This window comes from Macaca mulatta, chromosome 20, assembly GCF_049350105.2.
Source record: "Macaca mulatta isolate MMU2019108-1 chromosome 20, T2T-MMU8v2.0, whole genome shotgun sequence".
Classification (NCBI taxonomy): Eukaryota; Metazoa; Chordata; class Mammalia; order Primates; family Cercopithecidae; genus Macaca; species Macaca mulatta.
Window position 1 is genome coordinate 12,982,507 of NC_133425.1, and position 24,719 is coordinate 13,007,225.

General features: G+C 45.7%; 1 protein-coding gene and 4 long non-coding RNA genes across 8 annotated transcripts; 2 read left to right on the forward strand and 3 right to left on the reverse strand.

Annotated features, from left to right (window-relative positions):
* Positions 1 to 99: 99 nt before the first annotated feature.
* RSL1D1 (ribosomal L1 domain containing 1) lies at positions 100 to 15,461 on the reverse strand. 4 transcript variants are annotated; one of them, XM_077987324.1, is made up of 9 exons: positions 14,510 to 14,649; positions 13,292 to 13,431; positions 10,042 to 10,180; positions 9,080 to 9,228; positions 8,888 to 8,989; positions 4,967 to 5,060; positions 4,719 to 4,841; positions 2,439 to 2,726; positions 100 to 870 (listed from the first exon to the last, which is right to left on the reverse strand). In XM_077987324.1, exons 1-9 carry the CDS (start codon positions 14,612 to 14,614, stop codon positions 550 to 552), a joined length of 1,461 nt encoding a protein of 486 aa, XP_077843450.1. In that variant the 5' UTR covers positions 14,615 to 14,649; the 3' UTR covers positions 100 to 549. The 4 variants fall into 4 exon arrangements, with proteins under 4 accessions (XP_077843450.1, XP_001106758.3, XP_077843451.1 ...); XM_001106758.5 differs by having other exon boundaries at positions 4,719 to 4,844; XM_077987325.1 differs by lacking the exon at positions 13,292 to 13,431 and having other exon boundaries at positions 14,510 to 15,461.
* On the forward strand, positions 6,009 to 8,485 carry LOC144338404 (uncharacterized). Its single transcript, XR_013412485.1, has 2 exons — positions 6,009 to 6,282; positions 8,077 to 8,485. It is a non-coding gene; the product is annotated as an uncharacterized LOC144338404 (long non-coding RNA).
* Positions 14,732 to 23,838, forward strand: LOC144338391 (uncharacterized). The gene is made up of 4 exons (XR_013412471.1): positions 14,732 to 16,652; positions 19,889 to 20,241; positions 21,512 to 21,566; positions 23,742 to 23,838. It is a non-coding gene; the product is annotated as an uncharacterized LOC144338391 (long non-coding RNA).
* On the reverse strand, positions 17,905 to 19,132 carry LOC144338417 (uncharacterized). Its single transcript, XR_013412498.1, has 2 exons — positions 18,999 to 19,132; positions 17,905 to 18,598 (listed from the first exon to the last, which is right to left on the reverse strand). It is a non-coding gene; the product is annotated as an uncharacterized LOC144338417 (long non-coding RNA).
* On the reverse strand, positions 20,279 to 24,087 carry LOC144338396 (uncharacterized). Its single transcript, XR_013412476.1, has 2 exons — positions 23,419 to 24,087; positions 20,279 to 21,463 (listed from the first exon to the last, which is right to left on the reverse strand). It is a non-coding gene; the product is annotated as an uncharacterized LOC144338396 (long non-coding RNA).
* Between the last annotated feature and the right edge of the window lie 632 nt (positions 24,088 to 24,719).

Sequence of the window (24,719 nt, forward strand, 5' to 3'; positions counted from 1 at the left end):
CACAGAGAAGCACTCTATTTTTCCTCTATTGTATTAGCAAATACACAGAAGGACAATTTAAAAATATATTATTATACCCAGGAACATGTGTCAAAATTATTTATGGAGGTTTTATTATTTTTATTTATTTTTGAGATGGAGTCTCGTTCTGTCATCAGGCTGGAGTGCAGTGGCTCAATCTCGGCTCACTGCAACCTCTGCCTCCCAGGATCAGGCAATTCTCCTGCCTCAGCCTCCCTAGTAGCTGGGGTTACAGGCGCTCGCCACCATGCCCAATTAATTTTTGTATTTTTAGTAGAGATGGAGTTTCACCATGTTGGCCAGGATGGTCTCAATCTCTTGACCTTATGATCCACCCGCCTCGACCTCCTGAAGTGCTGGGATTACAGGCATGAGGCACCGCGCCTGGACTACTTATGGAGGTTTTAAAAAATCGAAGTCCAGGCCTGACGTTTGCAGAAGGTTACTTATAAAGGGGGTCAAGAGCTGAGTATTTCTAAGAAGCTCTGGAGGCAGCACTGAAGTTTCCTTCCGGCTGAATCACTGACTTTAGGCCGACTGGGGTACTTTGGGTTTTTTGGGCCATTTTTTGGGGGTGTGGGAAGCTTTTCTCACAGATTTACTAAGAGTGGTGAAGAACCTGGCCCCTGGCTTTTTTGGAGTCTGTCTCGCATCTTTTTTCCCCAGTGAAGGATTTTTTTCCTTCACTGCCTCTTCTTTGATCTTTCGCTTCTTCCCTGGGCCTTTCCCTGGGGTCTCTGCAGCTTTTGGGGTCTCAGATGCTGGCAAGGCCTTTCTTTTCTTCCCACGAGGTGTACTGGGATTAGGACTCTTTGTTGGAGACTTCTTTCCTGTGGCATGTTTTTGAATCTAGGAAAAAAAAAAAAAAGTTTAATACAGAAAAAGCCACAACACCTGACACTCTAACTCCAGGAGTTACTGTTTTTATTTTTATTATTTTTGAGATGGAGTTTCGCTCTTGCTGCCCATGCTAGAGTGCAATGGCACCATCTCAGCTCACTGCAACCTCCACCTCCCGAGTAGCTGGGATTATAGGCACGTGCCACCACGCCCTGCTCATTTTTTTTATTTTTAGTAGAAACAGGGTTTCACTATGTTGGCCAGGTTGGTCTCGAACGCCTGACCTAAGGTGATCCACTTGCCTTGGCCTCCTAAAGTGCTATATTACAGGCGTGAGCCACTGTGCCCGGCCAAGTTACTCTTTTTCAGCACATGGCCAAGGTACTGTTTTTATTAGTTAACCCCCAAAAGGTACACCTCAGTATGATGACAGAGATAAGCTGTATTTCACTATTAAGAATGAGGGATAGGTGCAGTGGCTCATGTCTGTAATCCCAGCACTATGGGAGGCTGAGGCAGGTGGATCACTTCAGGCCAAGAGTTCAAGAGCAGGCTGGTCAACATGGTGAAACCCCGTCTCTACTAAAAATACAAAAAGTAGCCGGGCATGGTGGCACTTATCTGTAATCCCAGCTACTCAAGAGGCTGAGGCATGAGAATTGCTTGGGCCTGAAAGGTGGAGGCTGCTGTGAGCCGAGATCATGCCACTGCACTCCAGCCTGGGCAACAAAGTGAGACCTTGTCTCAAAAAAAAAAAAAAAGAATTGTGAAGACCCAGAGGTCTTCCTGGTCCAGTCAGAGGAAAACCACCTTTCCCTACGACTGAGGGGAGAGACTCCTGGAAGCACCATGAGGAGCACAGCAGACACACATGGGAGCAAATCCTGAGTCCTCCAACTGTAGCTGCACATCCCTGGCACATGGTGTAGGGCAGGGGTTCCCAAATTCTCTGTGTAAAAGCCAACTGGTGGCTGGGTGCGGTGGTTCATGCCTGTAATCCCAGCACTCTGGGAGGCTGAGGCGGGCGGATCACATGAGGCCAGGAGTTCGAGACAAGCCTAGTCAACGTGCAAAACCCCGTCTCTACTAAAAACACAAAAATTAGCTGGGTGTGGTGGTATACGCCTATAATCCCAGCTACTTGGCAGGCTGAGGAAGGAGAATTGCTTGAACCAGGGAGGCAGAGGTTGCAGTGAGCTGAGATCACACCACTGCACTCCAGCCTGGGTGACAGATTGAGGCTCCATCTTCAAAAAAAACCAAAGCAAAAAAAAAAAAAAAGCCAACTGGTTGGGGCTAGGTGTGGTGACTCACACTTGTAATCTCAGCACTTTGGCAGGCCGGGGTGGGATGACTGTTTTGACCCCAGAAGTGTAAGACCAGTCTGGGCAATATAACAAGATTTCATCTCAAAAAAAAAAAAAAAAAAAAGAAAAGAAAAAAAGTACAATAAATCATATGATAATCACTTTCATTGTTCTTTGGGTTCACTCTAGTATTTTTCATCAGCACAGTACCTGCCTGACACAGTAGCCACTAAACCAATCCATTATGAACAGTAAATATTAAAACAATACCTCTACATTTTCATTAGCTGGAGTCGTCTTTCCTATTGGTACCAGCTGTGGAATTTCATCTTCGGATTCATCTGTTGCTTTAACTTGGGCTTTTCCTCTGCCACGTTTTTTCTTCCCATGCTCTGGGGTCTGTTCCTTCTTCGATTCAGGTTTCTTCACTGTAGTATCACCACTTTCAGATGCCACATCATCTTTACTAAGAACTGATGCAGACTTCCTAGCCTGCCTCTTCTTTTTCCTCTCCTTTTGTTTTTCAAAATTTCTCTCTCTTCGTTTTCTCCTTGCCTCCTACCAAAAAACACCATACAAACACTTTAGCAGGAACAGTTCTGCTGGTTAACAAACGGCATAGATTTACCACTTGCAGTTTTGATTATCCATAAGCCCCTGAATGGACTTTGATCTGTACAAAGAACAAACTCCTTAACCAGCCCTGGAACCTCAACCGCAGTTTTTGACTCACAGCCAAACATGCATTTTACGCAGTAAATTATATACTGGCATTTCAGAATCTGACTATCTAAAGCATATAGTTAAGAGACTTTTGTGAAACACAGTATGGTTTAGAGAGTGTAAAGAATAATCCTCAGCTGGGCGTGGTGGCTCATGCCTGTAATCACAGCACTCAGGGAGGCTGAGGCAGGAGGATCACTTGAGGTCAGGACTTCGAGATCAGCCTGGTCAACATGGTGAAACCCCATCTCTATTAAAAACACAAAAATTAGCTGGGCATGGTGATGCGTGCCTGTAGTCCCAACTACTCAGGACGGTGAGGCACAGAGAATCATCTGAACTTGGAAGGCAGGGGTTGTAGTGAGCTGAGATCATGCCACTACACTCCAGCCTGGGCGACAGAGCAAAACTGTCTCAAAAACAAAATTAAAAATTCATTGGACACACTTAACATGGCTAAAGAGAGGAACACTAGGAGATCAGTCTAACAAATAGCAAAAATTAAATTTTCTTTCCTTCCAAAAGCTTCTTTTGCTAGAGTACAATTAATACTGAAAACCTACAAACCAAGCCCAGGAGGTATCTGTGAGCATAATCTCCCATACCCATGTGTGTGCACATCAGGTGAACTGGTGTGTTGAAATCATCCCTAGGCCCAGTCCCCATGAATGCGGGTGTACGAGTTTGTACTGTGATCAAACAGCGCCTTTTCTAGGGATGGCTCGTGCCTGTCACTCTTTTCCCTGAACTGTCAAGATTAAACTCCAGGCCGGGCGCGGTGGCTCAAGCCTGTAATCCCAGCACTTTGGGAGGCCGAGGCGGGTGGATCACGAGGTCAGGAGATCGAGACTATCCTGGCTAACATGGTGAAACCCCGTCTCTACTAAAAATACACAAAAAAAACTAGCCGGGCGTGGTGGCGGGCGCCTGTAGTCTCAGCTACTTGGGAGGCTAAGGCGGGAGAATGGCGTGAACCCGGGAGGCGGAGCTTGCAGTGAGCCGAGATCACGCCACTGCACTCCAGCCTGGGAGACACAGCGAGACTCCGTCTCAAAAAAAAAAAAAAGATTAAACTCCAGCCACCTACAACCCGGGATGGGAATAACTGGGTAAATAATTATGTCAATCCCTTTTATTACTGTTTCAAATGTATATATATCTCACATTTATTTCAATGTTTTAAGCGTTTTGGTCTTTATTTAGACGTATGGTGATGTTATCTACGACTGGAAATATGTGGTAAGAACTTAACTCAGGCCCCCTCAAAAGCCAGTTAATCCAGGCCAGGCATAGTAGCTCTTGCCTGTAATCCCAGCATTTTGGGAGGCCAAGGCAGGCCGGTTGCTTGAGCACAAGAATTCAAGATCAGCCTGAGAAACAGGGAGACCATGTCTGTACAAAAAAAAAAAAAAATTAAAAATTAGCTGGGCGTGGTGGACCATGCCTGTAGTCCCAGCTACTTGGAAGGCTGACACAGGATTGTTTGACCCCAGGAGGTCAAGGCTTCAGTAAGCCTTGACTGCGTCACTGTGCTCCAGCCCGGGGAACAGAGTGAGACACTGTCTCTCTAAACAAAATCAGCAAGCACTGGATCTAACAAAAGTTAAAAACACACCCAATTTATCAATAAATACAAGATATTTCTATCTTAACATGCATTACTGATACTAATATCAACTACTTCATGTAAAGTGACAAAAGCATAACCACCAGAAAACCAGAAGACAACTGGAAAGTCAGGCAGGGACGATGGTCTACTTCTCTCTCCTAGGGACTGAGTTTACACCCTTCATTATTCATTCTATAAGTATTTAAAATTCTACTAACTTTTTTCCGCTTATTAAGCATAGATCTTTTGGTGGCTTCATCCCAATTGCTGACAAACGAGGAAAAGATGGGAAGCGCAGCCGATTTATCAGTTTTCACAAACAGGAGTTTCACGCTCTCCCACTTCTGAAACAAAGAAAAGAGTAACATCGTCTACATATACTTTGTTTCTTTTAAATGAACAATCATCTACATATACTTTGTTTCTTTTAAATGAACAATCAATTGATGCTCCTGCAATACTGTACCTCTGGCAATTTTTCTGAAAGTCCTTTGGTGACAGCAACAATGTTTTCAATGATGTGCTCAATTTGCATTCCAATGTGACCGATACGTATAGCACTGAAATTTAAAAGTATTAGACAAGATTTTAAAAAATCATTTTTCAAAATAAACCAGGCAGGTATATGAGAAATATAAATACATAATTCTCAAGTTTTTTTTCTTTTCTTTTAAAAAGGTAGAAACATTAAGCCTGGGCAACATGGCAAAATCCTGTCTCTACCACACTAACAAAAATTAACTGGGCATGGTGGTACATGCCTGTAATCCCAGTTACTCAGGATGCTAAGGCAGAAAAATCACCTGAGCCCAGGAGCTCAAGGCTACAGTGAGCCCAGATCCGGCAACTGCACTCCAGCCTGGGTAACAGAGCAAAACAGTCTGAAAAACAACAACAACAAAAACCCATTAAAATCTTTAGGTTCTAAATATATTTTATTTCATTTTTGAGACAGTGTTTTCTTGTTGCCCAGGCTGAGGTGCAGTGGCACAATCAACGTACTGCACTTAATTGGAGTAGCTGGGACTACAGGTAGCCCAGTGGATTTTTGTATTTTTTGTAGAGATGGGTTCTCACTCCTGAGCTCAAGTGATCCACCAGGCTGGTCTTGAACTCCTGGGCTCAAGTGATCCACCAGGCTGGTCTTGAACTCCTGGGCTCAAGTGATCCACCAGGCTGGTCTTAAACTCCTGGGCTCAAGTGATCCTCCTGCCTTGGCCTCCCAAAGTGCTGGGATTACAGGCATGAGCCACCATGCCTGGCCTAAATGTATTTTAAAGGAAGATTATCATCTTTCATGTACTAGAAATTCCTTCTACCTAAAGTAAAATGTCACATCATGAGGGGGTGATTTTTTTTTGAGATGAAGTCTTGCTCTGTCGCCCAGGCTGAAGTGCAGTGACGTGATCTCGGCCCACTACAACCTTCGCCTCCTGGGTTCAAGCAATCCTCCTGCCTCAGTCTCCCTAGTAGCTGAGATTACAGGCGCACACCACCACGCACAGCTAATTTTTTTTCTTTTTTTGAGATGGAGTTTCGCTCTTGTTGCCTAGGCTGGAGTGCAATGGTGTGATCTTGGCTCACCACAACCTCCACCTCCTGGGTTCAAGCGATTCTCCTGCCTTAGCCTCCCGAGTAGCTGGGATTACAGGCATGTGCCACCACGCCCGGCTAATTTTTTGTATTTTTTTCTTTTTTAAGTAGAGACGGAGTTTCTCCATGTTGGTCAGGCTGGTCTCAAACTCCTGACCTCAGGTGATCCACCTGCCTCGGCCTCCCAAAGTGCTGGGACTACAGGCTTGAACCACTGCGCACAGCCTAATTTGTATATTTTAGTAGGGATGGGGTTTCACCGTGTTGGCCAGGCTGGTCTTGAACACCAGACCTCCAGTGATCCACCCACCTCAGTCTCCCAAAGTGCTGGGATTACAGGCGTGAGCCACCATGCCCAGCTGAGGGGGTGATTAAAGACCTGGTAGCACCTGACTGTGAGGCTAAGGAGCATTGGGAGGCAGGGGCAGAGCAGGTTCTACCTTTATCTTAGACAAACCCATGTCGCTGAGTCTGCCTTCAAGCTGTTCTAAGGGGAGCTACCTCCAGGAGCGCCACCTGCTCTCTCTATAGTTCTACTGCTCCACCCAGCTGCCATGTTCAAGAATAAACAGTTCTTGTCCCTGGTGGAACAGTGTCTTTCAGCTATGATCAAGATCATCCCTTCAGGTGAAAGAGAGTGCAGGCAGAAGCCCAGTGAGAAACCTGGAGGGGTCAGCGCTGGGGCCAAAAGGCAGGCTCACTGTCGGCACAGTGTCTGCGGAATGAGGATGAGACAGGCTGTTGCTCCTCTCTCTTCAGCCAAAGACTGGGTACTGCCCAATCCCTGTGCTTGTTACCACCTGCCTGCAAGCACACCTGAGCATCCCAGAGAGAAAGATGGTGAGGGGGTAAGAAGAGAGAGGAACAGAAGTGGAAGAGGAAAATAAATTATTATGCTGGGGAAAGGTAAGAGAGGAAATAAAAGAATGATTTTTTTTCTCAGTTGTCTGCAACTTCCTTTAAGCTGATGCTTTTGCCTTGGAAGATCCCCAGTGGTAGGAGACTCCTTTACCTGCCTTCCTGGTGCCATCTCCTCCTCCCAGGTACTGATGGGGCCCATAAACACGGCCTGACTTCTGGCCAACCAGTTCCATGAGCCACTGCTTTGACATCATCCGCCTTTAACCAAAAGGACAGGGGTCCAGGCCCCGTGGCTAACTCTTCTCAGCTACTTCATTACACCTGATTAAGGGCTTCCCCACGGCATGCAGAAGACAACGCCAGAGACCACCTGTCCTGCCCATCCGCACCCTGCTCTGCTCTACCTGGAGACACTCTGCTGGGGTCAGGCCTCCCTGGTGAGCAGAGGTAAGAAATCTGTGTTTTCTGCCGAGTGTGACCACTGAGTATGCATGGCTCCTGGGGAATCTCTGGGTGGAAGGGCAGTGGCCTACAGCTCTGTCCTACTGGTAGCTACCCATCTCCACACCGCAGTCAGCAAGGTGAAGTACTTCATAAAATGTATTTTCAATACATTTAAAACCTGCCCTACCCCCCAAGCTGGTACACTGCCAAGAATACAAACTTAACCCATTTCTCAGCCTAATAAAATAGCCTGAGCCACATCCTCTGCTCAGCCAGAGGTCGGAAGCAATCACTGACCTAAAACATCTGTTCTAGTAGACTAGGTGTGGGGGCTCCGCCTAGCTCAGTGTCCTGAGTAAGGTTAAACCAATACAACAACACAGACACCAAACAGGTGGATGAACAGGGTAAATGCTGAATTCATTTAATAGGAAGTTGAACCAAGAATGAGGTGGATCTTCACTTTAAGGGGTAATATGATGCTTTTAAAGGACAAGCTGAGGCCAGGCATGGTCTATAATCTCAACACTTTTGGAGGCCAGGACCGGAGGACTAGTTTTGTCCAAGGGTTTAAGTCCAGACGGGGCAACATAGTGAGACCCCGCCTCTATAAAACATTGAAAAATTAGCCAGGTATGGTGGCATGTGCCTGTAGTCCCAGCTACTGAGGAGGCTGAGGTGGGAAGATTGCTTGAGCCAAGGAGTTGGAGGTTGCAGTGAACTGTGATTGCACCAGAGTGCAGTAGCACGGTAAATAGAGGACAAGCTGAAAGCCCAGAACTAGTCATGTTCTCCAAGCATTCATCTTACTCTCTTTGCTTTCCTTAGTATCTGGAGCTGCCCTGTTCAACGCAGTGACCATCAGCCACTAGCCACATGTGCCTATTTTAAATTTAAAATTCAGTTCCTAACACAGTAGCCACATTTCAAGTGCTCAATAGCTACATACAAGTAGTGCCTACTGTATGAGACAGCACAGATGCAGACCATTTCCATCACAGTAGAAAGTTCTACCAGACAACATTGTTCTAGAGAACTGAACTTTTTTTTCTTTTTTCATTAAAAGACACTCTTGCTCTGTCATTTAGGCTGGAGGACAGTGACAAGAACATGACTCACTGCAGTCTTGACCTCGTGGGCTCAAGTGATCTTCCTGCCTCAGCCTCCCATGTAGCTGGGAGCACATGGATGCAGCACTACACCTGGCTAATGTTCTTGATTTTTCTGTAAGTGGGGGAGGGGGTCTCACTATGTTGCCCAAGCTGGACTTGAACTCCTGGGCTCAAGCGATCCTCCTGCCTCGGCCTCCCAAAGTACTGGGATTACAGGCATAAGCCACTGCACCTGACCTGAGAATGGATCACTTCTGAGGAACAGATTTTAGTTCTAAAAAAGATCTGGAGCCATTAACAAAATCTTTTTAAAAAGTATATAAAATCATTGTCAAATACAAGATTAAAGGAGGCACATATGAATGCCTTTTACCTACCTGCAAGAACCGCTTTTAGAAATGTTTAAGACCGTTCCACCTACACAGTCATTGATCTCTCTTGATAAATTCTTGGACAGAAGGTTTACAGATACTGGAACTCTATAAAAAACACACAGGCATTCAGAACACAATGCTTACACACCTAGAAACTTCATGCTGCTAAAGTCTCGTCATTACTAAGAAACTTACTTCTTTCTTTGATAGAAATGTCTCCCAATAAGTGAGGGTAAGAGCCGCCTAATTCTGGCATCAGTAAGGAAGAAGTCAAAACTGCTCAGAAGGCGGAGCTTGGCTTCATAGGATTTATATTCCTTCTTTAGAGTTTGAAGGGAGATAATCTAGGAAGTATAGAGAAGAATAAAAACAAAAAGTTAGGAATCTAAACGAGGGAAGAAATACTTAGGCAACAATTTGTATTTGGATTAAAAAAAGTCCTAGAGCCATGCCTCTTATACTTTAATGAACACATGAGTGCCTAAAACGTGCCAGGCACTATGCTACATGCTGGAGACACTGAGACAAATGAGAAAGGGCCCCAGCTAAAGAAACTTAGATACAGGTCAGCAACATATATATATTGTTATACATATATTGCTGTATGTGCTCATGCCTGTAACACCAGCCCTTTGGGAGGCCGAGGTGGCCGGATCACCAGAGGTCAGGAGTTCAAGACCAGCCTGGCCAACATATTGAAACCTCGTCTCTACAAAAATATAAAAATTAGCCAGGCATGATGCTGGGTGCCTGTAATTCCAGCTATTCGGGCGGCTGAGGCAGGAAAATAGCTTGAACCCAGGAGGTAGAGTTGCAGTCAGCCAAGGTCCTGCCACTGCATTCCAGCCTGGGCGACAGAGCGAGACTCCAAACAAAAAAAAACTTTGATACCTTAGATCCAGTGGGTAATAAAGATAAGTACACCAACTACAAAACAGCAAATCAGAGAAAAACAAGATGCTGTGGAAGTACAGAGGAATGACACGAGCCACCTCTTTTATAATTTGCAAGATACAAAAGCTACTGACATACACGCCACCACAAATTAAATTAAATAGAGAAAAGTAGAAGAAAAATACTAAGAAATATGGCAATGTATTTGTGACATCATTTTGACTGAATTAAATCCTCTTGAAAATATTAACCAGGCTTCCTACCTGAGAAATGGTTTTAATTCCATGCTTGTTTAAAAGCTTTCTATAAAACTGTTCTGTCTTTTCAGGAGTTGAATTGGGTTCGTCCTTTGTAAATAAACAGATATCTTCTGAATCTGATCGAATGCTATGAGGCAAGGTCCTACAAAATATGTGAAAAGAAACCGAGGAAAGCATTATTACACACATTATGCATGTTTGTATCACATAGAATACACAATAAACTTAGTGTCATTTAAATAACCTTTAGTCATGCTAGTTAAGCAAATATTGCACCACAAACAACATTTAAAAATATATTTTATGGCTAGTAGTAGTGGCTCAAGCCTGTAATCCCAGGACTTTAGGAGGCCAAGGCATATGGATCACCTGAGGTCAGGAGTTCGAGACCAGCCGGCCAACATGGTGAAACTGCATTTCTACTAAAAGTGTAAAAAATTAGCCAGGGGCAGTGGTGGGCGCCTGTAATCCCAGCTACTTGAGAGTCTGAGGCAGGAAAATCGCTTGAACCCGGGAGGTGGAGGTTGCAGTGAGCCAAGATGGCACCACTGGACTCCAGCCTGGGTAACAAGAGGCAACCTCCGTCTCAAAAAGCCAAAACCAAAATAAAAAACAAAACTCACTTTCAATGGCAAATAAATGACAAGTACACACAGGCCCAAATATCAATTAACACTTGGGATATAGCAAGAATTAAAATATACTCAAAGACATCCAAATTCTTGCATATGTAATTATGATGATGTATCTGTTGCTGTATGTGCACACGTACTCTAATGTGCTATAATAACCTAGCTTAATCAGGACAGGCCTGGTTCAGAATTTTACCTTCTCTAAAACTCAACTCCATAAACAGAATAACTCTTTCTTCTTTTCTTTTTTTTTGAGACAGGGTTTTGCTCAGTCGCCAAGGCTGGAGCGCAGTGGTGTGACCACAGCTCACGATAGCCTCCAGCACAGTTGAGACTCCAGGCGCGTACCAGTTGGGCCCCCAGCTAACTTTTGTATTTTTCGCAGAGACAGGATTTCGCTGCATAGCCTACGCTGGTCTTGAATTTGTGGGCTCATGCAATTCACCTGCCTCACCCTCCCAAACTGCTGAGATTATAGCTCGGCCAACTTTTTTTTTTTTTTTTTTTTTTTTTAAGATGGGAGTCTCACTGTTGCCCAGGCTGGAGTCTCTGCAACCTCTGCCTTCTGGGTTGAAATGATTCTTGTGCTTCAGCCTCCCAAGCAGCTGGGATTACAGATGCCCACCATCATGCCCGGCTAATTTTTGTATTTTTAGTAGAGATAGGGTTTCGCCATGTTGTTCAGGCTGATCTCAAATTCCCGGGCCTCAAGTGATCCACCTACCTTACCTCCCAAAGTGCTGGGATTACAGTGACAAGCCACCGTGCCCAGCACAACATAACTTTTAAGAATTGAAACAGGCCAGGCACGGTGGCTAAGCCTGTAATCCCAGCACTTTGGGAGGCCGAGACGGGTGGGTCACAAGGTCAGTAGATTGAGACCATCCTGGCTAACACAGTGAAATCCCGTCTCTACTAAAAAATACAAAAAACTAGCGGGGTGAGGTGGTGGGCGCTTGTAGTCCCAGCTATTCGGGAGGCTGAGGCAGGAGAATGGCGTGAACCTGGGAGGCGGAGCTTGCAGTGAGCTGAGATCCGGCCACTGCACCCCAGCTTGGGCGACAGAGCGAGACTCCGTCTCAAAAACAAAACAAAAAAAAGAAACAGGCTGGGCACCGTGGCTAAAGCCTGTAATCTCAACACTTTGGGAGACTAAGAAGGAGAACTGCTTGAGCTTGAGTTTGAGATCAGCCTGGACAACACAGTGAAACCTCATCTCCCTCATCTCTACAAAAAATTTCAAAATTAGCTGGGCATGGTGGCATACACCTATAGTCCCAGCTACTTGGGAGGCTGAGATGGGAGGATCACTTGAGTCAGGTCAGGGAGGTCGACGTTGCAGCGAACACAGATCTCACTACTGCACTCCAGTTAGGCAACAGCACAAGACCCTGTGTCTTAAAAAAAAAAAAAAAAAAAAAAAAAAGAGATAAAAGAATCGAAACCAAAAACATGGAATAAAACAAGCGGGACCAGCAAACACAATTATGCCACATCTTACAGAAAATAAAATAAGAGGGTTTAACTCATTTCTTATGCTTACAACCTATGTTCTGAAGAAACATTTTGTATAATCACCATGGATTTTTTCATAGAAAGGACTTCACTGGAGTTTTTAGTAGTCTCTGTACAAAGGAATAAATTGTAGCCCCAAAGAATTTTTGCTTAACATGGAAAGATAACGGTTTCTAATAATAAAAAAAAAAAAATAGAAGCTGTTTAACTTACTCCACCTTTATTCTTTCAAACACCAGGTTTTCGATTTAACAGACCTGATTACGTTAGTTGTTCACCAAGCTCTAAGAAAACTGGTCATTTTTTTTTTTTTTTTTTTTTGAGACAGAGTCTTGCTCTGTCGTCCAGACTAGAGTGCAGTGGCCGGATCTCAGCTCACTGCAAGCTCCTCTTCCTGGGTTCACACCATTCTCCTGCCTCAGCCTCCCGGAGTAGCTGGGACTACAGGCACCCGTCACCACGGCCGGATAGTGTGTGTGTGTGTTTAGTAGAGACGGGGTTTCACCGTGTTAGCCAGGATGGTCTCGATCTCCTGACCTTGTGATCCGCCAGCTTCAGCCTCCCAAAGTGCTGGGATTACAGGCGTGAGCCACTGCACCCAGTCAAAAACTGGTGAAATTTCTAGAAAATTTTAGCACATGTGAATTCCTACAGTTCTTTTATTTTTATTTTTTGAGATAACTCTTGCTCTGTCGCCTAGGCTGGAATGCGATGGAGAGATCTCTGTTCGCTGTGACCTCCGCCTCCCAGGTTCAAGCGACTCTCCTGCCTCAGCCTTCTCAGTAGCTGAGATTACAGGCACCCGCCATCATGTACAGCTAATTTTTGTATTTTTGGAGAGACGGGGTTTTACCATGTTGGCCAGGCTGGTCTTGAACTCCTGATCTCAGGTGATCCGCCCACCTCGGCCTCCCAAAGTACCAGGATTACCGGTGTGAGCCACCACGCCAAACCTTTATGGTTCTTTTAGACGTAATTGTTTTACTTCATGTCAGATTTTTATTGTAAGTTTGCAAAGTTTCCATTAGAAACTACGATGGAATTGTTCGAGTTACAAAGAATGAACAAGCAGATAAAAACAGCAAAGGTAGAAAATCACAACTTACAATCTGACCCTCAGTTCTTTACTTGGAATTTTCCATAATACCACCATTAAAAATAAATTTTCACTCTCATTCAAAAGCAACCCGTAATTGTTTTTCCTGGACTTGCAATGTGTCAAGAGCGCATCCACTGCCTTTCTAACCTGCAAAGTGAAGATTGACAAATAAGTGAAATGTTCTCACAATAACTTACACAAATAAGTGAAATGTTCTCAATCTAATTTAGCATTTGTCCCCTCTCACACCTATTTTTTCCCTTCCAACTTCAATTTCAAGGGGTAACCTCCATAACCGTATCTATGAGGATCTTGCAATTTATATTCAGAAAAATCTAAGAATCCATCAAACACGCCTAAGTACCCACTTCCAGCACTGTCTGCAGGACGCCTCTTCTACTTAAGAGATCGGGCCAGAGGGAAACGTGCCTCTCCTACCCTCAACGATGAAAGCAGTAATCCCACGAAAAGCGCAAAGTGTCATCCATTTAGCATTTACTGAGCACTCTCGTTTTTATTTTTTTTTTGAGACACAGTCTTGCTCTTGTCGCCCAAGCTGGAATGAAATGGCAGGATCTCGGCTCACTGAAACCTCCGCCTCCCAGGTTCCAGCAATTCTCCTGCCTCAGCCTCCCGAGTAGCTGACAATACACGCGCCCGCCACCACCCCCCAGCTAATTTTTGTATTTTTAGTAGAGACGAGGTTTCACCATGTCGGCCAGGCTGGTCTCTAACTCCTGATCTCAGGTAATCCACCCCCCTCGGCCTTCCAAAATGCTGGGATTACAGGCATGAGCCACCGCGCCCGGCCTACTGAGTACCTTCTCACCACGTGCCAGGTCCCTGGTCAAAGCGCTTTACACGCATTACCTCTCCCGATCCTGGATAGCGGGGAGTGGAAGGGCCCATTTTAAATAACGGGTAGCAGACCTGCAAAACTAAACGACTCGGTCAAGGGCTAACGATAGGGAAGCTAAGCCAGGTCGCCAGGTCATCTCGTCTAGCTCCACGGTACACTTGCAACCCAATTCAAGAGCGCCAGGCCGCAGGACTGGGGGAAGCAGGCGCCCACCCAAGTGTTTAAAGGGGGAGGCACACGGCCCGCAAGCGACCGTCCCACAGCCTCGGAGAAGTGCGCCGAGCACGCACTCAGGTTCTGGCACCCTGCGCCTCACGAGGTCACCGCCACCCCGCTTCCAAGCCACCCTCCCCAGGAACCACTCACCTGCTCTTTGTCCAGCTGCTTCCGTGCTGTCGGGGCCCCTGGAGTCGAGGCGGAGGTTGCAGTCGAGCCTGAAGAAGACGGCGGCGCGGAGGCCGAGTCCTCCATCTTGTTTTCACCTCGTGAAGACGCGGGTGTGAAACCCCGCGGCTGGCTTCTGCTGCGCACGCGCGAGCGAGGCCCGGACCCGGAAGCGAGGGGGCGGGAACCGAGCCTCTGTGCGTCATTTCCGGGCGAGCGTAGGGTTTTGCACTTAAGGGCGGTGGCTGCTGTCAGAGTCTGTTCCTTGAGGAGGCACCTGCTCTTCTGCTCTTCTCCCGCTTTCCATGAGGTGTGAGTAGTAGCTTGGGTGTCCCCTCAATCTTACACGATAGAAATCAAGAAAGCACCTTGAGGCGGGAGTCCCGTCAGGAGGCTCAGTGGGGTCCCGCACACTCCACGGTCCCCGCCTCCGGGAAGGCCGCGCGTGGCGTGGGCAGAGAGCGGAATCCTGGCTCTACTGCCCACCTGCCGGTTGACTTTAGGCGATGCCAACCCCAGGCTGGTGAGGAGTCCATGAAATATAAGGCACGGGAGCCACCCGGCGCGTCGTTAAGCAGCGTGAGGGACTGAAAGATGAGTCTGAGCCAATCTCTTAGCTTCTGGTCTCGCAGAGAGGCGAGAGGTAAGATCCACAAAAAAGCGTGGCTGGCCGTGCGCGTGGCTGGCGCCTGGAATCCTAGCGCTTTGGGAGGCCGAGGCGAGGGATTCCAGTAGTTGGAGACCAGCCCGTGCAATATACGAGACCCCATCTCTCCAAAAAATACAAAGATTAGCCGGCGTGGTGGTGCGCGCCAGTAGTACCAGCTACTTGGGAGGTGGAGGATGGAGGATCTTGAGCCCAGGAATTGGAGGCTCAGTGAGTTCTGATCCGCGTCACTGCACTCCAGCATAGGCAGTAGAGCGAGACCTTGTCGCTAAACAAAGAAGCAAGTAAGAGCGGAGGCTGGGTAACTGACAAATCGAATATCTTACAACAGGGGAGTCCAATCTTTTGGCTTCCATGAGCCACAGTGGAAGAAGAATTGTCTGGGCCCACATATAAAATACATTAACACTAATGATAGCTGATAAGCTTAAAAAAAATCTTTAAAAAAATCTCATAATGCTTTAAGAAAGTTTACGAAATTGTGTTGGGCTGTATTCAAAACCTGGCCTCCAGGGCCGCACGCGGCCCTTGGGTAGGACAGGCTTGCTTTGTAATGTCTTCCTCCCACTCCACAAACCTCCCCAGAGGTACCCTTACCAGTGCCTCCTGGAACCTTCCAGAGATGTTCTAGGTATGTTTAGGAGATACTTCTCCTTTCTCTTTTTGGATGGGTTTAATTTCTTTTTTCCTTTTTTTTTTTTTTTGTGTGTGTGTGTGTAACAGTCTCGCTCTGTCGCCCAGGCTGGAGTGCAGTGATCTCGTCTCACTGCAATCTCCCCATTTTCAGTTCAAGCAGTTCTCTTGTCTCAGCCTCCCGAGTAGCTGGAACTATAGGCGCACGCCACCACGCCCGGCTACCTTTTTTTTTTTTTTTCCCGAGACGGAGTTTCACTCTTGTTGCCTAGGCTGGAGTGCAATGGCGAGATCTCAGCCCACCGCAACCTCCGCCTCCCGGTTCAAGCTATTCTCTCCTGCCTCACCCTCCCCAGTAACTAAGATTACAGGCATGCGCCATCACGCCTGGCTAATTTTGTATTTTTAGTAGAGAGGGCGTTTGTCCATGTTGGCCAGGCTGGTCTCGAACTCCTGACCTCAGGTGATCTACTCGCCTTGGCCTCCCAAAGTGCTGGGATGACAGGAGTGAGCCACTGTGCCCGGCCATTTTTTTTTTTTTTTTTTTAAAGAAACGGAGACTGGCTCTGTCACTCAGGCTGGAGTGTAGTGGCGTGACTATAGCTTAACTGCAGTTTGGAACTCCTGGGTTCAAGAGATCCTCCGGCTTCAGCTTCCCGAGTAGGTAGGACTAAAGGTTCTGGTCACCATGTCCTGATATCTTTTACAGTTTTTTTTGTAGAGATGAGGACAGGGAGGAGTCTCACCATGTTGCCCAGGCTGGTCTCGAACTCCTGGCTTCAAAGGATCCTCCCACCTCAGCCTCCCAAAGTGCTGGGGTTGCATGCATGAACCACTGAACCTGGCCAAACTTACTTATTAGAAAAACACATATAGTAGCCTGGTATACCCATTGTTCCACACCTTGCTTTTTCTTCTTAACGTACCTTGGAGATTGTTCCAAGTCAGTACACAAAGCTCTGCCTCATCTTTTTAAACGGCTCTATGGCATCCCACCATGCAGCAACACTACAGTTTATATAGGAACTTTTTTAGGCGCCTTCAGGATGGTTTCAGACTTTTTACAACTAGTCATGTAAAGTTTTAAGAGATGGAGGAATGAGAGTAAGAGGCTTTCCCTCAGTTGCTTTCAGGAGGTGTTCCTTCCATGAAAGGATATTCTGCTAATCTCTAATAATAGCCTTGTGTTTAATCAACGTATAGAAGAAATGTTCTGAAATCATTGGCACCTGCTTCCCTTTGTGTATTCTAGAATCTAGTGTAAGAGTGGTTTCCTTTTAGCACAGTGTAATGAATTGTTACACTGGGCTTTGTGGATCCGTGTTTTGTAGTAGTATTAAGAGTATGGAGACTGTCAGATGTTCTTTCACCTGAACTTAAGTTTGAGAACCATGCTTGTAGGCCAAGGAAACAGTGTGAATGCCGGTGAACGAGTATGGAAGTGTTTGGAAGCAGTATGTAGCTAGAGCAGGAATGTGCAGAGGGGAGGAATGGGAGATGCAGGTTGGAAAGTAGGTAAAGGAATGAATTCATTATCAAGCTGAGGGTTTATACTCGTTTTGGAGAAATTGTAAAGATAAGAGGTTTTTGAACTGGCAGTAGAGAAGAAAAGGTAGTGATGATTTATGCATTAGGTAAGTTAATAATGTGGTTGTGATATTGTGGTTTTAAAGATGTGTCCTATCTACTCATTCTTTGATAACTGTCCTTTCAGTTAATGAGGCTTCGTTTCCCTCCCCTTGAGTGTAGACTGGACTTAGTGGCTTGCTTGTGTCAAACAGAATATGGCAGAAGTGATACTATGTCACTTCTGAGATTAGGTTATAAAAAGACTGTAGTTTTGGCCGGGCGCGGTGGCTCAAGCCTGTAATCCCAGCACTTTGGGAGGCCGAGACGGGCGGATCATGAGGTCAGGAGATCGAGACCATCCTGGTTAACACGGTGAAACCCCGTCTCTACTAAAAAATACAAAAAACTAGCTGGCCGAGGTGGCGGACGCCTGTAGTCCCAGCTACTCGGGAGGTGGAGGCAGGAGAATGGCGTGAACCCGGGAGGCGGAGCTTGCAGTGAGCTGAGATCCGGCCACTGCACTCTAGCCTGGGTGACAGCGCGAGACTTCGTCTCAAAGAAAAAAAAAAAAAAAAAAACACTGTAGTTTCATCTTTGATGTTCTTTCTCACCCTGTTTCCCTCTCTCATTTACTCCTCCCTCATTACTTGTAAGGCAGCCCTAGAGAAAGGGAAGCCAGCTGCCATGTTGTGAGGACACTTGGGCAGCCACACGAGTGAGCTTGGAAGTGGATCCTCCTTCGGTCCAACCTTGAGATGACTGCAAACTCAAGAGGCCCTGAGCCAGGCTAGGCTGCTCCCAGATTCCTGACCCATAAGAACTGTGATATCATAAATGTGTTTTCTTTTGAGGCACTAAATTGGGGTAATTTGTTACCCATTAGTAGATAACTAGTGTAGATTAGTAGACTTCCTGTCTTTGGACTCATTGACACATTCACCTGTCTTCACTTAAAAGTCCTATTAGGACCTCATCCTCGGCAAGTCCCATCATGAATCATCATCTTCTCAAACCTGCTCCTCTTGTGTGTGTGTGTGGTTTTTTTTGTTTGTTTTTGTTTTGAGATGGAATCTTGCACTGTCACTCAGGCTGGAGTGCACTGGCACAGTCTCGGCTCACTGTAACCTCTCCCTCCCAGGTTCAAGCGATTCTCGTGCCTCAACCTCCTGAGTAGCTGGGATTACGGGCATGTGCCATGGTGCCTGGCGAATTTTTGTGTTTTAAGTAGAGATGGGGTTTCTCCATGCTGGCCAGGCTAGTCTCGAGCCCCTGACCTCAAGTGACCCACCTGCCTTGGGTTCCCAAAGTGCTGGGATTACAGGTGTGAGCCACCGCTCCCGGCCCCTTGTGTGTTTTCTGTGTCCATCATTGGTACCACCAAGCCAAACAGGGGAGTTATTCTTAACTCTTTCCTTCTTATCCCCCAAACATAGTCAATAACAAAGTCTTGCTTATTCTTTTTTTTCGAGACGGAGACTTGCTCGGTAGCCCAGGCTGGAGTGCAGTGGCGCAATCTCATCTCACTGCAGCCTCCACCTCTTGGATTCAAGTGATCTTCCTGCCTCAGCCTCCCGAGTAAGTGGGATTACAAGTGTGTGCCACCATGCCCGGCTAAGTTTTGTAGTTTTAGTAATGACGAGATTTCACCATGTTGGCCAGTCTGGTCATGAAGTCCTGACCTCAAGTGATTCTCCTGCCTTTGCCTTCCAAAGTGCTGGGATTACAGGCATGAACCACTGCACCAGGCCCTTGTTTATTCTTTTTAAATGTCTCTTGCATATATCCAATTCTTTTAATTCCTGCCACATGGTGGTAGAGGACATTATCATGTATTTGTTTTTTGTTTTTGCCTAGATTACTTAGGTTACTCCTCCACTTTCGCATCTTTTATTTTTATTTATTTTAGTTTTGGGACAAGGTCTCGCTCTGTCATGCAGGCTGGAGTGTGGTGGGGTGATCACAGCTCATTGCAGCCTCAACCTCCTGGACTCAAGTGATGGTCCCACCTCAGACTCCCAAGTAGCTGAAATTACAGGGGTGTGCCACCACATCTGCCTGATTTTTTAACTTTTTTGTAGAGATGGGGTTCTCCCTATGTTACCCAGGCTGGTCTCGAACTCCTGGACTCAAGTGATCCTCCCACCTAGACCTCCCAAAGTGTTAGGATTATAGGTGTGAGCCATCACTTCCAGCCCAATTTTGCATCTTTTTTTTTTTTTTTTTTTTTTTTTTTGAGACGGAGTCTCGCTTTGTCGCCCAGGCTGGAGTGCAGTGGCCGGATCTCAGCTCACTGCAAGCTCCGCCTCCCGGGTTTACGCCATTCTCCTGCCTCAGCCTCCCGAGTAGCTGGGACTACAGGCGCCCACCACCTCGCCCGGCTAGTTTTTTGTATTTTTAGTAGAGACGGGGTTTCACCATATTAGCCAGGATGGTCTCGATCTCCTGACCTCGTGATCCGCCCGTCTCGGCCTCCCAAAATGCTGGGATTACAGGCTTGAGCCACCGCGCCCGGCCCCAATTTTGCATCTTACAGTCCATTTTCTACCCTTCAGATGGCGTGATCTTATTAAAATTCAAATCTAATCATATCAAACTATGCTGAATCACCTTCATTGGATTATTGTCATTGGAATGAGGTATATTCCTTAATTTGTCTTGTATGTATCACAGTTTGCATCTCTTGTCTGGTGTCCTATGTAGTTTAGTATTTGTCCAAGAAAATAGTGTTCCAGTTTGAAAGGTAAATCATATGGACCGGGCATGGTGACTCATGCCTGTAATCCTAGCACTTTGGGAGGTCAAGGTAGGATTGCTTGAGCTTAGGAGTTCAAAGCTGCAGTTAGCTGTGATTGTGCTACTGTACTCCAGCTTGGGTGACAGAGTGAGACCCTGTCTAAAAAAATAAATAAGTAAAAAATTTTAAAATGTAAGTCACATGGTAATTCTCAACACGGTAGTTACTCTTCATCTGGTCTCTTTCTTTTTATCTTCCTAACTTCATACCCTGCCACTCAATCCTTCGATCTTTAAGTCCTAGTTTCAACTCTGCAGTTTCTACTTTTCTTCATACCTTCCAACGTACTATCACTTCTTCCTGGAACACTATCGCCTTGTACCTCCATATGCCATCCCCACATTTATTAACTCATCCTTCTAATTTCTGCTTCAGATTACTTCTGGAGAATTGTAGCTTAGATAATCCTGTGCTCTTACCCCAAAATATTTATGGTTTTCCTACTGTAATTGCCTCTCCCCTGTTTGAGGATAAGCTCTGAGAGGGTAGGAGAGAGCCAATTAATGGTAGGAAAACTATAAATGGTATCTTCACTATTTATCCTTATTTATTTACTGTAAATGACATAAGTAGTATTTCTTTAGAATGAGCAATGCATTAGAATGGCCTGAAACAGGGCTTAAGGAGATGAACATGGGAAACTATTGTGGTTTTTTAAGTATCATGATCTGATGGTAGGGTGATAGTGAGGACAGGGTACCTATACTGCTTGACCTGAGCTTGGAGATAGAAGGAGAGAAGTTTTGATTACTTCCAAATTCTGAGAGCCTGAAAAACTGGGCAAATAGGTGGTATTAATAGAACTGGGGAAGAAAGGAGGAGCAGCAGATTTAGAGGGAAAACATGAGATTCCTTTTCAATAGAGTCATGTACTACATAATGATGTTTCTTTCAACAACAGACCTACATACATGGTCACGTAAGATCATAATGGAGCTGAAAAATTCCTGTCGCCTAGTGATGTAATAGCCATCATAATGTCAGAGCATTCCTCACATGTTTGTGGTGATGTTGGTGTAAACAAGCCTACTGTACTGCCCCCAAGTATGGCAAATATAGTTATGTACAGTACAGAATTACTTGATAATAATAAGCAACTATGTTACTGGTTTATGTGTGTACTATACTGTGCCTTTTTTTTTTTAAATAGATGGGATCTTACTACATTGCCCAGGCTGTTCTTGAACTCCTGAGCTCAAGTGGTCCTCCTGCTTCCTGCCTCCTGAAGTGTTGGGCATGAGATTACAGGGATGAGCCACCATGCCCTGCTATACTGTACTTTTTTTTTTTTTTGAGACAGAGTCTCACTCTGTCACCCAAGCTGGAGTGCAGTGGCATGATATCAGCTCACTGGAACTTCCACCTCCTGGGTTCAGGCGATTCTCCTGCCTCAGCCTCCCGAGTAGCTGGGATTACAGGCGTTCACCACCCTACCGTGCTAATTTTTGTATTTTTAATAGAGACAGAGTTTTGCCTTGTTGGCCAGGCTGGTCTTGAACTCCTTGCTTCAGGTGATCTGCCTGCCTCGACCTCCCAAAGTGCTAGGATTACAGGCGTGAACCACCACGCCTGGCCTATACTGTACTTTTTATAGTTATTTTAGAGTATATCTCTTCTACTTATAAACAAAAAAAAAGTTAACTGTAAAACAGCCTCAGACAGGTCCTTCAGGAGATATTTCAGGAGAAGGCATTGTTAGTTATCATAGGAGATGACAACTGCAGGTGTCAGTGTCCTTGAACACCTTCTAGTGGGACAGATAAGATGTGGAAGTGGAAGACAGTTGATATTCATGATCCTGACTCTGTGTAGTCATAGACCTAGGTGTCTGTTTGTGTCTTCTTTTTTTTTTTTTTTTGTTTTGTTTTTTGCTTTTTGAGACGGAGTCTCGCTCTGTCGCCCAGGCTGGAGTGCAGTGGCGCGATCTCGGCTCACTGCAAGCTCCGCCTCCTGGGTTTACGCCATTCTCCTGCCTCAGCCTCCTGAGTAGCTGGGACTACAGGCGCCCGCCACCGCGCCCGGCTAATTTTTTGTATTTTTAGTAGAGACGGGGTTTCACCGTGGTCTCGATCTCCTGACCTTGTGATCCGCCCGCCTCGGCCTCCCAAAGTGCTGGGATTACAGGCGTGAGCCACCGCGCCCGGCCGTGTCTTCTTTTTATTTTATTTTAACTTTCTTTTCTTTTTTTTTTTTTTTTTTTTTTTTTAGTAGAGACAAGGTCACATTCTGTTGCCCAGGCTGGTCTCAAACTCCTGAGCTCAAGAGATCCTACCACCTCGACCTTCCAAAGTGCTGGGATTACAGGTGTGAGCCACTGTGCCCAGCCTGTGTTTTCTTTTTTTTTTTTTTTTGAGACAGAGTTTCGCTCTGTGGCTCAGGCTGGAGGGTAATAGCGCGATCTTGGCTCACTACAACCTCCACCTTCCAGGTTCAAGCGATTCCCCTGCTTCAGCCTCCTGAGTAGCTGGGACTACAGGAGCACGTCACCACGGCTGGCTAATTTTTTGTACTTTTAGTAGAGACAGGGTTTCACCGTGTTAGCCAGGATGGTCTTAATCTCCTACGTTGTGATCCGCCCACCTCCGCCTCCCAAAGTGCTGGGATTACAGGCGTGAGCCAATGCGCCCAGCCTTTCATTTTTAATAAAAACGTTTTAAAAGGGCCAGGTGCGGTGGCTCATACCTGTAATCCCAGCACTTTGGGAGGCTGAGGTGAGCAGATCACCTAAGGTCAGGAGTTCTGAGACCAGCCTGGCCAACATGATGAAACCCTATCTCTACTAAAATTACAAAACTTAGCCGGGAGTGGTGGCGGGTACCTGTAATCCCAGCCACTGAGGAGGCTGAGGCAGGAGAATCGCTTGAACCCAGGAGGCAGAGGTTGCAGCAAGCCGAGATCGCCCCATCGCACTCCAGCCTGGGTGACAGAGCAAGACTCTGTCTAAAAAACAACAAAACTTTAAAAACGAAAAAAAGGCCAGACATGGTGGCTCACGCCCGTAATCCCAGCACTTTGGGAGGCTGAGGTGGGCGGATCACGAGGTCAGGAGATTGAGACCATCCTGGCTAACATGGTGAAACCCCGTCTCTACTAAAAATACAAAAAAAAAAAAAAAAAATTTGCTAGGTGTGCTGGCACGCACCTGTAGTCCCAGCTATTTGGAGGCTAAGGCAGGAGAATCACTTGAACCCGGGAGGTGGAGGTTGCAGTGAGCCAAGATCGCGCCACTGCACTCCAGCCTGGGCGATAGAACGAGACTCCGTCTCAGTAAAAAAAAAAAAAAACGGAAAAAAATAAAAAATTTCAAAAATAGAGAAAAGCTTACAGAATAAGTATATAAAGAAAAACATTTTTGTGCAGCTGAACAATGTGTTTGTGTTTTAAGCAAAGTGTTACTACAAAAGAGTCAAAAACTTAAAAATGTAAAAGTTTATAAAGTAAAAATGTTACAGTAAGCCAAGGTTAATTTATTATTGAAGAAAGAAAAATTTTTTAAAGCCAGGCTCAGTGGTGTGTGCCTATTGTCTTAACTACTCAGGAGGCTGAGGCAGGAGGATTGCTTGAGCCTGGGAGTTCAAGTTCAGTCGGGACAACATAGTGAGACCCCTGTCTCAGAAAAAAAAAAAGAAAGAAAAATAAATCTAGTCTACCTAAGAGTACAGTGTTTGTAAGTCTGCAGTGGTATACAGTAATGTCCTAGGCCTTCTCATTCACTCATTCACCCAGAGCAACTTCCAGTCCTGCAAGCTCCATTCACGATAAGTGCCCTATACAGGTGTGCCATTTTTAATGTTTTATACTGTTTTTTTTTACTGTATCTTTTAGGTATAGTTGCCTACAGTATTTAGTACAGTAATATGCTGTACAAGTTTGTAGCCCAGGAGCAATAAGCTGTATCACATAACGTTGGCGTGTAGCAAGCCATACCATTTAGGTTGGTGTGAGTACACTGATACTCCCACAACTATAAAGTCACCCAAAGGCGCATTTCTCAGGATGTATCCTCATCATTAAGCAACCCATGACTGTATTTTGAGTTTGAAGTTCCAATGGTACATCTAAATGGATCTGGAATGTGGGAGAATATTCCTGAACTAAAAAGAAGGAAATTAGAAGTCATTTTCGTGGAGGTGATGATTAAAGCTTTGTAAATAGGTGAGATTGCAAAAAAAAGTCTAGAGGAAGAATAAAGTTGTAAAGAAACCTTCAATAATAAATGAGGAGGAAACAGAAATAGTTGAAGATGTAAAAGAAAACCAATTTAGGAGGCTGAGGCAGCCAGCTTGCTTGAGCTCAGGAGTTCAAGACTGCCCTGGGCAACATGGTAAGATCCTGTCTCTACAAAAAACAGAAAAATTAGATGGTTATGGTGGCATATGCCTGTATCACAGCTACTCGTGATGCTGAAATGGGAGGATTGCTTGAGCCCAGGGACTTGACGCTACAGTGAGCCACGATTGTGCCACTGCACTCCAGCCTAGACAACAGAGCAAGACCTTGTCAAAAAAAAAAAAAAAAAAAAAAAGAAG

What these genes read in the sequence shown, in the direction of transcription:
- RSL1D1 (XM_001106758.5), bottom strand. Translation starts at nt 14,614, where the DNA reads ATGGAGGACTCGGCCTCCGCGCCGCCGTCTTCTTCAGGCTCGACTGCA. An exon ending in GAATTAAAACCATTTCTCAG is followed by an intron (nt 9,229 to 10,041) that starts GTAGGAAGCCTG and finishes TATACTTCCTAG; the next exon opens with ATTATCTCCCTTCAAACTCT. An exon ending in CATTTCTATCAAAGAAAGAA is followed by an intron (nt 8,990 to 9,079) that starts GTAAGTTTCTTA and finishes TGTTTTTTATAG; the next exon opens with AGTTCCAGTATCTGTAAACC.